General features: G+C 37.8%; 1 protein-coding gene across 1 annotated transcript; it reads left to right on the top strand.

Annotated features, from left to right (window-relative positions):
• Positions 1-1,451: 1,451 nt before the first annotated feature.
• On the top strand, positions 1,452-4,250 carry LOC110798243 (serine/threonine-protein kinase-like protein CCR1). The gene has a single exon (XM_022003419.2). It carries the CDS (start codon positions 1,808-1,810, stop codon positions 4,130-4,132), a length of 2,325 nt encoding a protein of 774 aa, XP_021859111.1. The 5' UTR covers positions 1,452-1,807; the 3' UTR covers positions 4,133-4,250.
• The last annotated feature ends 10,500 nt before the right edge of the window (positions 4,251-14,750 follow it).

Genomic DNA, 14,750 nt, shown 5'->3' with positions numbered 1-14,750 from the left:
GCGACGATCCATTATTACACTTGCTTTGTTGGTGAGCATTTTCTAAACAGGACTTTTAGGAGTAACTTGCAGGTGAGTAATGTCAGCATTTCGGTATTGAGAATGTTGAGAGTATTTTTTATTTTCATGGTTTTTTAACTCTGTTTTAATAATGTCTAGACAATGTTTTGAATAATTAATGGTTTTAATTTGGTTTGGATTTAAAGTTGGATTTTGATTAGGGCCTTTAATGGTTCCGAATTGTAACGAGGCCATTAATTATTTATGTTGAGTTTTAAAAGTTAGTTATTAGTTCCGCTGCGTTATCCTGGTACAAACTAGCTTTAACCGTTATCACGGTGGCGGTAATATTCTAGTAATTTCTTTTATATATTCAAGAAAATAGTTTTATAAAAACAAGGAATTATTAGGGTGTTGCAAGAAGTGAGTAATGTTTTTAGGAGGGAAATTAATGTAGGGTGCCAAGGATGGTGAGAGTTGTAATTTTTGACAATATTAGGACAAAGTAGTCATTTTACCTTCCCTTTCTCAAACCTTTAATTGCACAAATTTCTATGTTGATCTTTTTCACCCCAAACTCTCTTCTAAACCTCTCAAAACCAAACACTTTCAACTAACTTTTTTAAAAAGTCAAACCTCTAATTTGCTCCAAAATCTTTTTTCCCCCTAATATCTCATAACCAAACACCACCCATATCATTCCCTATATCATTTTGACCAAAAAAAAAAACACCCCCTATATCATTCCAACTACCCAAAAATTTAACCGGTTAGAAATGGTGAAGATATAATCCAAAGTCAACTGCCTAAATTACTTTAGGAGCATCAGTAATTAAATAGCAGCAAGTAATCTAATACTCATTTCTTCATTAGGAATTTAGGAGCTTAAGTTTTGACTTATTTTACGTAAATTGTGCATATGGGTGTAAATTATGTATTTCTTACTTTTCACAATTATGTTTCAGTTTATATTTTTCATGTTTATCAATTCACATTTTATATATAATTATACTTCGTATATTAGTAAATAGTAAAAGTTATTAAATTTTGATTTTCTTAAAGTAACAATTGAGACGAATCAAACAAAACTCATATGAATATGTTTTTTCTCATATATTGAAAATAATTTACAAGATTTTATTCAACTGTTAATATCGTCAAATTTCTGAATCGAAACATAATTATGGAATGTAGATAGTTGGTTAATTTGATACAATTTCTTTTTGTCTGATCAATTTAAAACAACCATACAAGGAAAATCCTTGCATGTGTGTGTTTCAATTTATTTAAATTATTCTTTTCTGAACACAACGAAACATATTGGATATGAATTTATCTACATCTAAAATAAGTTAAATAAAGTTACAACACTTGTGCAAAATAGATTTCAATAAATATAATCTTATTCATTAATTCAGGTAAAAATACATTCAAATAAGTTAATGCATGATTCTTAGGACAATATCATCCCATTCCCAATAATTTATCAAGACAATGATGTTATCAGTTATCATCATCCCAACTGCCCAGAAAAATTAACCTTATTTGAGAGAGATTAGCAAGCAGTAAACAACAGCAGGTAAACAACTACTACTACTACTACTCACTCATGAAGTCATGAGTAGCAGAGCTGTCACAGTTGCAGTTTCTCAACGGTCGTCAGCAGAAGGCCGTAAAAATGGCGGATCCCCACGTTCTGCTTCGCTATCAAATTCCAATTCCTCCATTTCTTCACTGTAATTAAAATATACAACAAGCAGCATATCCTAATAAATCTCACTCTGTCTCACTCTCTCTCCTCACTCCCATGTTCCAACCCCACACACATCCAAAATCCCACTCAGCAATGCTTTCTCTCTCCTCCCTTTTCCTCCTCTTCCTTCTCTCTCTACCCATTTCTGCATATGCCTTTGGATCCATGGGCCCCATCTCTGCCGCCTTTGGCGGCGGAGACGCCTTTTTCTGCGCCATCGACGCCAGCGGCAAACAAGGTATTATTTGCTGGGGTATGTCACCGGAGAAGACGTCGGAGAATTTCACAACCATCCCTTCCATGGCTGCCCTCTCTGGTGGCGAAGGTTTTATGTGTGGTATTCTAGCAAACACTTCGCAGGCATACTGCTGGGATTCCCATGGTACAGGTAACGAACTGGTACCGCCTTTTTATAGGTATAATAATTATTCCTCTATTGCTTCTGGAAAGAATCATGTTTGTGCTATACGAGGGAATTACTATTCTGATAGTAGTAATTCTGGTTCTGTTGATTGCTGGGAAATTATTAATGGATCAAATTCAAACACATTTACTTCGAAACAGAGTGCTCTGTTTTATGATCAATCTATTAGCAGTCTAGTCTTTGAGAAGATTGTTTCAGGAGATGGGTTTAGTTGTGGTATTGTTAAAGATGATGAAGAGCTTATTTGTTGGGGTCCAAGTTCAACCAATTTAGGAATTTCCAAGATTTCAGATAATTTTCTTGGTTTATCTTCTAGCAGAAGTAGTGTCTGTGGGGTTGTCAAACCTTCTGGTGAAGTCAAATGCTGGGGTAAGAATGATTCATACCCTGATCCCCCATCCGGGGTACGATTCGTTGCTTTGACCGGTGGGTCTCGCCATTTTTGTGGTATTCGAGCAGATACTCATGCTGTTGATTGTTGGGGAGGGTTCAACTCTTCATCAATACCAAAGGGTTCTGGATTTTTTGCAATAGCTACATCAGATGTTGCAGCATGTGGCATAAGAGAAGAAGATTTGGTGCTTGATTGCTGGTTTGTGAATGAGAGTAGTGCACCTACGCAGTATAATCCGCCTTTGCAGCTTTGTAGTCCTGGGTTATGTAGTCCAAGGTCTTGTGATGTAGGAGAGTTCACCTTCAACGCGAGTGCTCTCAATGAGCCTGAGTTGACTAATGTATGCATACGAAGAGATTTGCATTTGTGTTCATCTTGTGGGACTAATTGCTCATCGGGTTACTTTTTATCAAGTCCGTGCACGGGTAATGCAGATAGAGTATGTACTGAGTGTTCTCTTTGTCAAAATAGCTCGTGTTGGGGTGTATGTGGACTTGCAGAAGTGGAATTGAAGCGAAGACATCAACGTCAAATGCAAAAGATAGTTCTGATATTGGGACCATCTATTGCTGGTTTTCTACTGATATTGATTGGTTGGTGTCTTTTCCCTTATTTGTACTTCTTCAAAGCGAAAGATGGACCTACCAAACAGTTTAGATCATGTATTGGGAAAAAGGATCCAGAGTCTGATGCTAATGGTGATGCCAATCCGCCAATGGCAGTTGCATGTTGTCCAGATGAAGCACAGATATTCCGACTGTCAGAGCTGAAAGATGCCACAAATGGTTTCAAGGAGTTCAATGAGCTAGGAAGAGGAAGTTATGGATTTGTGTACAAGGCCTTACTAACAGATGGGAGGCAAGTTGCAGTTAAAAGAGCAAATGCAGCGACTATAATTCACACGAATATCAGGGAATTTGAAAACGAGTTGGAGATCCTTTGCAAAATGAGGCATTGCAACATAGTAAACTTGTTGGGTTATTGTACAGAGATGGGGGAAAGGCTGCTTGTTTATGAATACATGACTCATGGAACATTACATGATCATCTTCATGATGGTCTATCTCCACTTAGTTGGACTATTCGGTTGAGGATTGCAATGCAAGCTGCAAAAGGACTTGAGTACCTTCACATGGAAGCTAATCCTCCTGTTGTTCATCGTGATGTAAAGACATATAACATTCTTTTAGATTCAGATTGGGGAGCCAGGATTTCAGATTTCGGATGTTTAAATTTTAATGAGAGAGATTTAGATGAAGATATGAAAAACGATGTGTACAATTTTGGAGTTGTTCTGCTAGAGATACTAAGTGGAAGAAAAGCATACGATGTGGATTACTCGCCTCCAAATATAGTTGAGTGGGCAGTTCCTCTGATAAGGAGAGGGAAGGCAGCTGCTCTTATTGATAGATATGTGGCTCTTCCAAGAAACGTGGAACCATTGCTTAAACTAGCTGATATAGCAGAGTCTGCAGTTCGAGAAAGTTCAAGTGATCGGCCAACAATGTCAGCAATAGCTAATTCGCTGGAACAGATTGTAAAGGAAGGATTAATATTGTAGTTGCTGGTAAAGGTCTGATATTGCCCAACATCACACACAAGCTTTTGGTCAACTATAGCGCGATTACAACTGTATATGTATCCTGAGCCTCTTGTACATTAACTTGCCATTTTTTTTACTTGTGTTCCCCCTTTCTTTATTCTTCTCAAAATTTGCTAAATACAACTTAATAAACTTGTTTTTTTGTCAATTACAAATTTAAACTTTCAAATTTGTAAATTTGAATTGAGGTATAAAGTTCTATTAATAACATCATATTCCAATTGTTTTTGCACACAAAAGACTCTGGTTGTAATTTAAGGTGAGGTATGAAGTTTAAAGTTGTAATTGACAAAGAGATAACTTAACCAAAAGGTCTTGCGCGCACAAGGTGTACAATAAATTTATTGTACACCAAGATTACTTTTACTCTTTTTTTTTTTGTAACTTTAACCTAATTTTGATTAACTTTTATATTAGTAAAAAGAAGTTGATAGATAAACATTTTAAATGGTTAAATGATTAATTTTATACATTATTAGTGATTTTGAAGAAATAAGTTTTATTAAAATGAAAAAAAAAATCACTAAAAATTAGATAACTTTTACATATACAAGCTTAAGTTTTAAACATTTTGAGTTAACTTACCGGTTGGGGGTTCCTTTGTTCTCTGTTACGGCGCCATGTTCTGCTTGTTCCAGGGTCTTTGCTGGAGACATCTGTGGTGATCATGTGCTGGCATGGTGGGTATTAAACATCGACATAAGTGGATCGAGATACCCTTGTTGATGTTTGTTATCGCTCTGGGATTTCGGCGCGGAAAGAGGTTGATATTGGTCTATCTGGAGGGAACGATGAAGCTCTCCGACCAGCAGACGTGTTGCTCTACTCTTGGGACCGGGGCTGTGATGTGTGTGTTGACTTGACGGGATCATCTCCTTTGACACAATCTGGGTTGTCTGGCTTTGCTCCGGGCCGGGTTGTGACTGATGCGGCTATTCGGAAACGGGTCAAGTACGAAGCACGTTGCAGGGCCATTGGTTATGGCTTTCTTCCGTTCTCCTTCTCTTCTTTGGGAGAGCTGGATAAGGATGTTGTTGCGTTGCTGAAGCGAATTCAAAAGTTTTCTAGGACACAAGACATTGGGGTAATGTCTCGTGTTGCTGCTCATATTTTCACCAGGATATTTGCTATAGCCAGAGGAGTGGGGGCCCAGATTGTATCTCGGCTTCCCACTAACTATTTGTAAAATATTTGACTTTGTTATCATTTGATTTTAATAATAATAATAATAATTGGTAAAATACTTGACTTTGTTATTATTTGTAAAATATTTGCTTGGTGGTCCCGCTAGTTCCAATCCAGTTTTTAGTGGTGAGCTTGTGATGCAGAGGGTGACCAAGACCATTGGTCTTATGGATAAGGTTGCTCAGCTTGATGATCCTCAGTGTGAGCTATTGTTACTTAGGGCATGTACCCGAGTTTCTAAACTCTACTTTGCTTTGCATACTTGTCCTCCTGGTATTTTTGAGGCGGCTCAGCGCTCTTTAGATGAGGCTCTTCGATCTTCCTTGGAGCGTATTGTTACTGCTTCGGGGCCTGGCTTTAGCGATTGGCAGTTGCGACTTGCCACCTTACCTTTTTCTTTTGGCAGGCTTGGCGTTTATTCCGCAGGTGATGTTCGTTATTATGCTTTTCTTGCTTCTCGATTGCAGTCACTTGGTTTGCAGACAAAGCTTCTACGACATGTTGATATTGTTGGTCCTGGTCGAGCATTTGATGATGCGTTGAGTCTATTTACTAGAACGGTGGAGTATGACATTATGAGTAACCCTAGTGAGGTCGCTGCCCCCAAACTCATGAAGAAATTGGCAGATAGATATTTCACAAAGGTTACTGCATCTGCAGAATCCACCTTCTCTTTATCTCCTCGACAGTCAGCGTTGTGGAAATCGCAGCAGGGAGATCACACCTCTTCTTGGCTTCGTGCGGTCCCCATATCAGGTTTGGGACAGACGATGAATGCTAAGGCTTACCTATGTGTGTTGTGTTACCGGTTGGGGGTTCCTTTGTTCTCTGTTACGGCGCCATGTTCTGCTTGCTCCAGGGTCTTTGTGGGAGACATCTTTGGTGATTATGCGGTGTCATGTGCTGGTATCGTGGGTATTAAACATCGGCATAATGTGGTTCGGGATACCCTTGTTGATGTTTGTTATCGGTCTGGGATTTCGGCGCGGAAAGAGGTGGATATTGGTCTATCTGGAGGGAACGATGGAGCTCTCCGTCCAGCAGACGTATTGCTCTACTCTTGGGATTGGGGATGTGATGTGTGTGTTGACTTGACGGGATCTTCTCCTATGACTCAATCTGCGTTGTCTGGCTTTGTTCCGGGCCGGGTCGTAACTGATGCAGCTATTCGTAAGCGGGTCAAGTACGAAGCGCGTTGCAGGGCCATTGGTTATGGATCTCTTCCGTTCTCTTTCTCTTCTTTGGGGGAGCTGGATAAGGATGTTGTTGGGTTGCTGAAGCGGATTCAGAAGTTTTCTAGGACTCAGGACATTGGGGCTCGTGCTGCTGCTCATATTTTCACCAGAATAGGTTTTGCTATAGCTAGAGGAGTGGGGGCCCAGATTGTATCTCGACTTCCCACTAATTATTTGTAGAATTATAACTTTGTTAGCATTTGATTTATAATAATAATAATAATAATAATAATAATAATAATAATAATAATAATAACAACAATAATAATAATAATAATAATAATAATTTCCCATTGGCAAGTGGAAGTAGTGGAGGCAAAAGCGATTGCAAATGCGATTGAATTGGGGCGACGTTATGGGTTCAAGGAGGTAATTTTAGAGTTTGGCTGCCATTTTTTTCTTTTAATAATTATTATCATTATTTTAATAATAATATTTTTTATATTATTGTTGTTGACTTCTTGTTGTTGGTGTAACTGTGACCTATTGTTTAAGGCATAAGAAAAAATATTTGAAACAATCTCTCAAATCATGTCTTGATCAGAGTTGATATATTTTGATCATGTCCTGATCAAAATCGATCTTTTCATATCAAGTCCATATCATAAAATGATATGTCCATGTCATGTCCAGACGAGAATCAATCTGTCCAATTCATGTCCAGATCTGAGTCGATCTGTCTAGATCATGTCCAAACTAGAACGGATATGCCCAGTTTATGTCCATATCAGAATCGATTTCTCCAAATCATGTCCAAACTAGACCAATATGTCCAGATCATGTATGTGTATATTACAATTGATCTGTCCAAATCATGTGTAGATCAAAATCGCTTTATCCCGATATGTCTAGATCATACCCAATCTATCCAGGAATGTGTACAGAACATGCATTAAATAACATAGGGGGTATAATGGACGTCTCTTGGTTAGGCAATTAAACATTAGGTATATTTAATTTGTTTTCTTTTTTTCATTTTGTTCATTTATATTAAGAAATTTTGGTAATATTAATTCAAACTTTGGCCGATTTTCTTTTATTAAGCCTACCTATAACATATTTTTCAATAATCTCACATTTACTAACCAACGATTTTTATTGGGCATAACAGATCATAAACCTGCTATATCCGGTGGAATGTCCTCTGTGGCATTTACTGTTGTAATATTAATTCATTTAATACTTTTTCATTTTTTTCCTTTTAAGGCTTCCTTTCTTTATCTTTCCTCCTTATTTTTCCGTGTTCTCTTTCTCTTTCCTTCTTTACTTATTTCCTCCACCACTTTTCGCCCATTTCTTCTACTTCTTTCCTCCACCATTTTTCGCGATTTTTTTGTCTGTTCGAATTTTGACAAAAATTGTTCACCCATTACAATGGTTGGGGTAACAAACTTTCAATCATTCAGAATGGGGATAAACCCTGACAACCCACCATCAACAACATCCTCCTCATCTGAGAACAAGTTGTCAACGATTCGAAAACCGGCGTGTAAGCTGACAACAGAAACACCAACAATTAACGAAATCATCACATTCATCCCAACATGAGTGAAAACAAATGCTAAAATTATAACAAGTGATAGACCAAGAAGAATAAATCGATCATCAATTGAACGACTGTAGATGACGATTGGGTCATCCCTGGAAAGGTAGAGGAATAGCCAGAGGAAAGCTAGGCATTCAGTTCACTTGATCTCACTGAATTATTAACTTGTTTAATTAAAACTGAACCGCATTTATTAGACTTGGCATTAAATGCATAAATGCAAACTTGGACCAAGGGCATTATTTCCTTCAAGATACTCACTTGTGTGTTTCTCTTGTTAAACAACCCACTTGATGAACAAATCCTCTTTAAATACAAAAACCTCCAGCTTAACAGAGGAGTTCTCTATGACGCCCTCATGGTGGGAGGAACCATAACAACTGAGGTACATATAATACCTTAGTTTTTTTGTCCCCTTTCACCTTATTCACCCACCCGCCCATTCATAGAATTGGTTGTTGATTACCTAATCCCCGCCCCGTATTAGGTTATGTTTGCTTGGTGTTACTGTGTGAATGAAGAACTTAGTCGAAAAAAGGACTGGATTTATGCCATTCCCCCTTATCTTTGGGTAAGATTTATCATTATCACTACCCGTATATTTTTTTCCCCTTGGAACTGAAAATACACTTATCATCGAACTCACCTATTTACATTCCTTCAAGGAAAATGGAAACAATGACAACCTTGCACTCACAAAAGAGTTTGTGGAGGATTTTATAGGCAAGGGAGTTGACATAACAACAAAGCGGAAGGTAATGAATTTTTGGTTTAAATTTTAATCCACTAGTACACTTTACTTACATAATCCACACTCTCAGTTCTTGATGCCGGTCAATAGAGATGGCAAGTGGAGGGTCTAAATCATGAAGCGCAAGATGGACAACCCTCATTTCAGGATGTATTGTCCGACGAGAGACCTTCACGAGATGACTGTAAAAACGGCTCCCAGAGAAGTGGCAATCCCGGTCGAAAATTTGGTACGCCTTAAGCCCTACTATTAGTTCACAGTGATCTCATTATCCATTCATTTAGTAGCACCACTAAATCTATATGCTCACACCTTGTAGGATGAGTACTTGTCCATGTTGTTTACGGAGGCAGTAGGGCGCCCAATGCTCCCAGAGGGGGTACAATTTTGGGTACTAAATCGCTTATTGCGTCGAGCCATTCAACACTACCCGGAAGACGGTGGTTTACTTTGTATGTTGTGTCTCTTAAACTTTGCGGTTGATACAGATATCCTTCTTGATGTAAGATTTTATCCCCTTCACTAGACTATACGAGTTGAAGTAATACATATCTTTGGATGTCTTCCTAACGTACTTCTCATTTATAATTGCAGATAAAGGACTACCCTCGTAATCACCGGGAGATTCGGGAAAGCGTGGTTTGACGTACAGAGAAGTGTTTGAAAAACTGATGGAGAAGTGACCGCTGCCTCAATGAAGGAAATATGTCCTTCACCCAAGGTGCATTAGTCCAATACCAAGGTTTAGATTAATTACGAACAATTAATTCAGTGAGATCAAGTGATCGGAACAGCTAGCTGGAGCAATGCTTCTGATCAGTGAGTTCTAATCTATATTAGGCTCACAGCTTACTCTTGATTGAACCTATAAGGTCACACCATTGGCATGTAACAGATCATCGGATTAAATGAATCGGAAATTCATTTAATAGATTTTCGGGAAATTAGTTTGGAAAACATAATTATAGGATTAAACATTGGATCGTGAAATCGTATATCGTATTGCGTATATTCGTAAGCTAGGTGAGACGAATAATCGTATCGTACGACATTGGATCGTCAAGTACGAAACGATAAATAAATTATCGAAGGATAATTTAATCGCAATACGAAAGTAACCCACAAGCTGGAGCGCACAAGCGCAAGGCCCATGGGCGCAGCGTGCATGGCAATGCAGCGCGGGCCCATAAGCCTAGTTGTTGTGTGGTGCGCGCGGAGAAGGCACAAGGCAAGCTACAGCTTGCGGCCCGCGGCCCATGTTGTTGTGCGCGCATGATGCCCCTCGTGAGCTTGCTGGCCGGCCAATGGCCTTAGGGCTTGGTCGGTTAGCTAGCTTAAATGTTTAGGTTATTCTTATAACCTAAACACATGTTTTCCACAACACAGTTCAATCCACACATCAAACCCTAAGGAGGAGAGAGAACCCTAATTCTCTCTTGGCCTCCATGGATGTGTTCTTCCCAAAAGCACAAACTCTTGAGTGACGTCTAAGCTACGAATCTCAAGACGGATCTGAACGTGTCAGTGAACCAAATTGAGGAACGACAATTGGAGTTCTTTGTTCGTGTTCGTGAATCATAAACTAGGGAAAACACGTTTCGAATGTAAGTTTGCTTAATCTGTGCTTTATACATGTTTCCTGGCTTTGGGGTAGGGATGTCAGTGGGGTGGGTTTCGCGGGAGACCCGCCCCGCATCCGCCCCAAGTAGGCGGTGATGGAGGTAGGTTTGGCGGGTGATGGGGCGGGGATGGGTATAAAAATCGTACCCGCCATGGGTGATGGGGCGGGTGTGGATTTTTTGTTGTACCCGCCCCGCCCCATCCCCACTCGCCCCGCTTCATACCCGCCATGGGTGAGTTTGGATTTATTTTCATCTTTAGGTGATAATATGAATTAAGTGAGATTTTTAAGTTTTTTGTTTGGATTTTTTTGTTATGACGAGTATTTTTTTCGATTATTTATGTTACTTTAGTCATAAGGTATTTTTTTCTATAGTTAACTTTCATTACTCCGTATATATGGCATATGTTTGCTAAATAAGAAAAATTAAGCGGGTATTAGCGCGGTTATGAAGCGGGGATAAGACGGGGATGAATACCCAATTGGGTGGTGGGGCGGGGATGGATTTTAGCTTACACCCATTGGGGCGGGGATGGGGATGAATTTTGTACCCGCCATGGGTGATGGGGCGGGGATGGGGATGAAAATTTTAGGTGGGGATGGGGATGGAGGGACATACATCCGCATCCGCCCCGCCCCATTGACATCCCTACTTTGGGGATTGTTCCGCACATGTTATATGTATTTAACTGTATTCCCCTACAGTGGTATCATGAGCCTTATGTATTAAAGTAATTTTTAGCATGATCTATATGTTTTTGTTGCTGTCAAATTTTCCTATATTTTTCGTAATTTTTTCGAATGTTTCTGGATTATTGGATAGATCGCATAAAGTAGTTCTGAATTCAAAAATTGTCGAAATTTCAATTTTTCTGACCCTAATCTGATTGAAAAAAAAATTCTAAGATCAACTCATGTGAACAGGATCGCAAAAACAGGCCTCGAAGTATGAGTTCTTGGGCGTTTTTGTTAATTAGCGAATTAAACTTAACAAATTCGGAGAGTATTTCAATTAATTGGTCGACCTAAACTATTCGGAATTGATTGAAATTTTCCCTACTGTTCTTGGGTATATTTTAAAATTATGGTTAAATTTTCGGCCATAAATGTTAAGTATAAATCCTAATTTCACTTTCCCCAAATTTGTAACTTTTAGATCGCAAATTGATTTTTTAAATAATTTAGATCTGGAAATTTGGTTAATTGGGAAAGGGAATATAATTTCATATAAAGTGGAAGTTTTTAAAATTTATTGGATTAAAATTTTGATTAGATTCGTTAATTTTAATCGTCACTTAAACCAAATTGGTAAAAATCTGAATTTTGAATGTTTAGAACGATTTAAAATTTTGGATTCGATTATCAAAATGTTCAAATTTTTTTGACATTGTTCGTTCGTTAAATTTGAATATTAATATTGTTTGCCTAGATTTAATAAATTTTACAAAATTGGATTGTTGTAAAAATTAATTAAATCGTAAACTTGTTATTTTTCGAAAATTAAACGATTAATTTGTTAAATTTATGAAAAATAACTAATGAAAATATGGTTTCGTAATCTTGATTTTTTTTTTAATTAGTTGGTTTGTATGGAACGAACCAAGGCACGAGACAAGGGGTGTGCGGTGCGTGTGGCTCGGCGTAGCCCATGCGCGCTGCCTCCCCGCAGCACAGGCGCAGCGAGCGGGCAACCAGCAAGCGAGCTGGCGTGCCAACGCGCGCTGGCCGAGGGAGCGAGCAAGGCAGGCCACTGCCTTGGATTGCGAGCCGTGAGCAAGAAAGGGGCATGGCTGCCTGGCCTTGCGCGCATCGACGAGCAGCACGAGCACAACGAAGGCCACGAGCAGAGATGGCTGCGAGGGTGTGCGATGGGGCTTGCGAGGCATGGGCGATGGGCTTGTGGCCTCGTGGCCTCGTACGGCCATAGCGCACATGGCATTGCTCGGCTGGGCGCAAGCCTAGCCCGCATTGCACAATTTTTGGCAAATTTTGTTCGTTAGGCATTAAAATTAATATTTGCATTAAAGTGGCTAACGGGGATAATTAATTAATTAATTAATTTAACTTGGGCCGGCCCGTGAGTTTAATTAAATATTTAATATTAAATTTATCCAAAATAAAATATTGGTTTTAGTTGGAGCCGCCTAATGAAATTAAAATGAAATAATTATTTTAATTATTTTCGTAGGTCACTTTATTTTAATTAAATTAAATTTTGATTAGAATAAATTCTAAGGATTAATAATCCGGAATTGATTAAACTTTTAGGACGTCGTGATTTTTAAATAACTCACGTAAATACTTGCATATTAATATGGGCCATTCGTTTTAGGATACGAATGGATGAATGCATAGAATGTATATTTTATGTATTGCAGGTACTCAAAGTGACTAGTATGGCCAATCTAGGATAGTTAAATACGGTCTGCGAACCATTTTATCTTTGAATGTAAAGTTTTAAATATGGTCTGCAAACCATTGAAATTTTGATGTAATTTTAATTATTTCAAGTATTTCTAGTTTAGAACTTTAAGTTAGCATGTTGAATGAAGTTCAAGACGATGCCAAGCTAACAAGGTGAAGAAGATTGGATGCTTCAAGACAAAGTTTTGGGCCATACTAGTTCATCAAAGTTTATTTATACACTATATATATATTGTGAATGAATGTATATTATGCACGAATGTTGTTTTTATGCTCGATTAGATTTAGTTCACTAAATAATCGAACCAACATAGAAACAACTAGGTCCAAAGTAATATTGAGTTTAAAATTGCCTTCCAAATCAAGCACTTACAAAAATATAAGGATCTAAGGTAGTAGGTTTCCGCCAAAGCGAGGTGCTATTTTAGTTGGCTTAGGTGGTAAGGCATCCCAAAGGAGCACGTTGATTGTGGTTGCAACTCAAACAACAATGGCATATGTTGTGGCAAAGGAATAAATTATGGTATTAATTTATTAACCAAGAGTAATTTGGAGATTACTATCAATTGGTTTTGCTTACCTAGAATCTTAAAAGACTTAAGACACACCAAAGCTGCTTAAGGATTTAGGACTTTTAGAGTCTTGGAATCGTTTCATTCATTATGGACCATGTTTTATTTTTGCATGAATGAAGTGTTTAATAGCTTTAATGATTATGTGAATGCTTTTTTCAAGTTATTAAAGTATGATAAATGTTTTCTTTGCTAGTTCATTCTGTAGAATCGTAAATCTTCAACCTTATTGCGTTTGGACAATAGAACTACGATATTTCCTCGGTCGATTGATAACTAATTTTGAGAGCGATTCTCAAAGAAAAGGAGAGTGAGAGCGTATCTTGAATGCTATTTTCTTATAGTGATATTCATGGTTGTTTTAAAACTAAAATTTGAATGGTAGACCAATTGGACCTCATATATTTAGAATACTGGGTAGTTTTGGAATAATGAAGTATTCAGTTAAAGGCTCATATATAACCAATGGTTAACAACCAATTTTCTTTTGATTCAATAAATTAACTAGACTCATTGGATGTTGTCTTTCAAAGTGAATAAAAGAAAGGGACTTTGTAAGCATAACAAAGTAAGAAGATCAAGCAAAGAGTAAAATCTTTTGGACTATAAGAAAACGTGCAAGAAAGAATAGGAAACTGGAACAAAAGAAATGAATTCAAGATTCAATTTCTACCTAAAAGTTTGCGTTAAAGAGAAACGACTTAGAAAATAAACTCCTATGGTATTATATTACCGCTTGAGGTTCTAACTCTTGTTAAGAACTCAAATTCCGGGAGCTAAGTCTGGTTATTGACCTACAAATGGGAAATGAAGCAAAGTTGTGCTACATTAATTGTAGGGTCATCATGTTTGTTTTAAAGTCCTTCTAAAGGCTGGAACTTAATGGTATTATGTTCCATTAATCATCATAAAAAATTCTGTTAGGATAACAGAAAGACTCACATTCAAAGTAAACAAAAACATTCGTTGAGTGTTTGTTTGAATGAAATGGTCATTTACGGGTTGAGTTATATGATTGATTAATAAACAAACAAATCACTTCACACTCAAACTTCAGAAGGTTCAAATCAAATATTTTGATTTGTGTTCCACATATCTTTGGCAATGTCATACGACCATATCAACAAGACAACATTCTAATATTCCATGGCATGGATTTTTTTTTGAAAGTTGATTAATTTAAGACACGTGGGTCTTACTTGTTGAACATGACATATACATGAACTATTGTTAGAAGGTGCT

Source organism: Spinacia oleracea, chromosome 5 (assembly GCF_020520425.1).
Source record: "Spinacia oleracea cultivar Varoflay chromosome 5, BTI_SOV_V1, whole genome shotgun sequence".
Classification (NCBI taxonomy): domain Eukaryota; kingdom Viridiplantae; phylum Streptophyta; class Magnoliopsida; order Caryophyllales; family Amaranthaceae; genus Spinacia; species Spinacia oleracea.
Note: the sequence above shows the minus strand (reverse complement) of the source record. Positions and strands in the feature narration are given on the sequence as shown.

Excerpts from the sequence above, each read along its gene's own strand:
- LOC110798243 (XM_022003419.2), top strand. The coding sequence starts at position 1,808 with ATGTTCCAACCCCACACACATCCAAAATCCCACTCAGCAATGCTTTCT.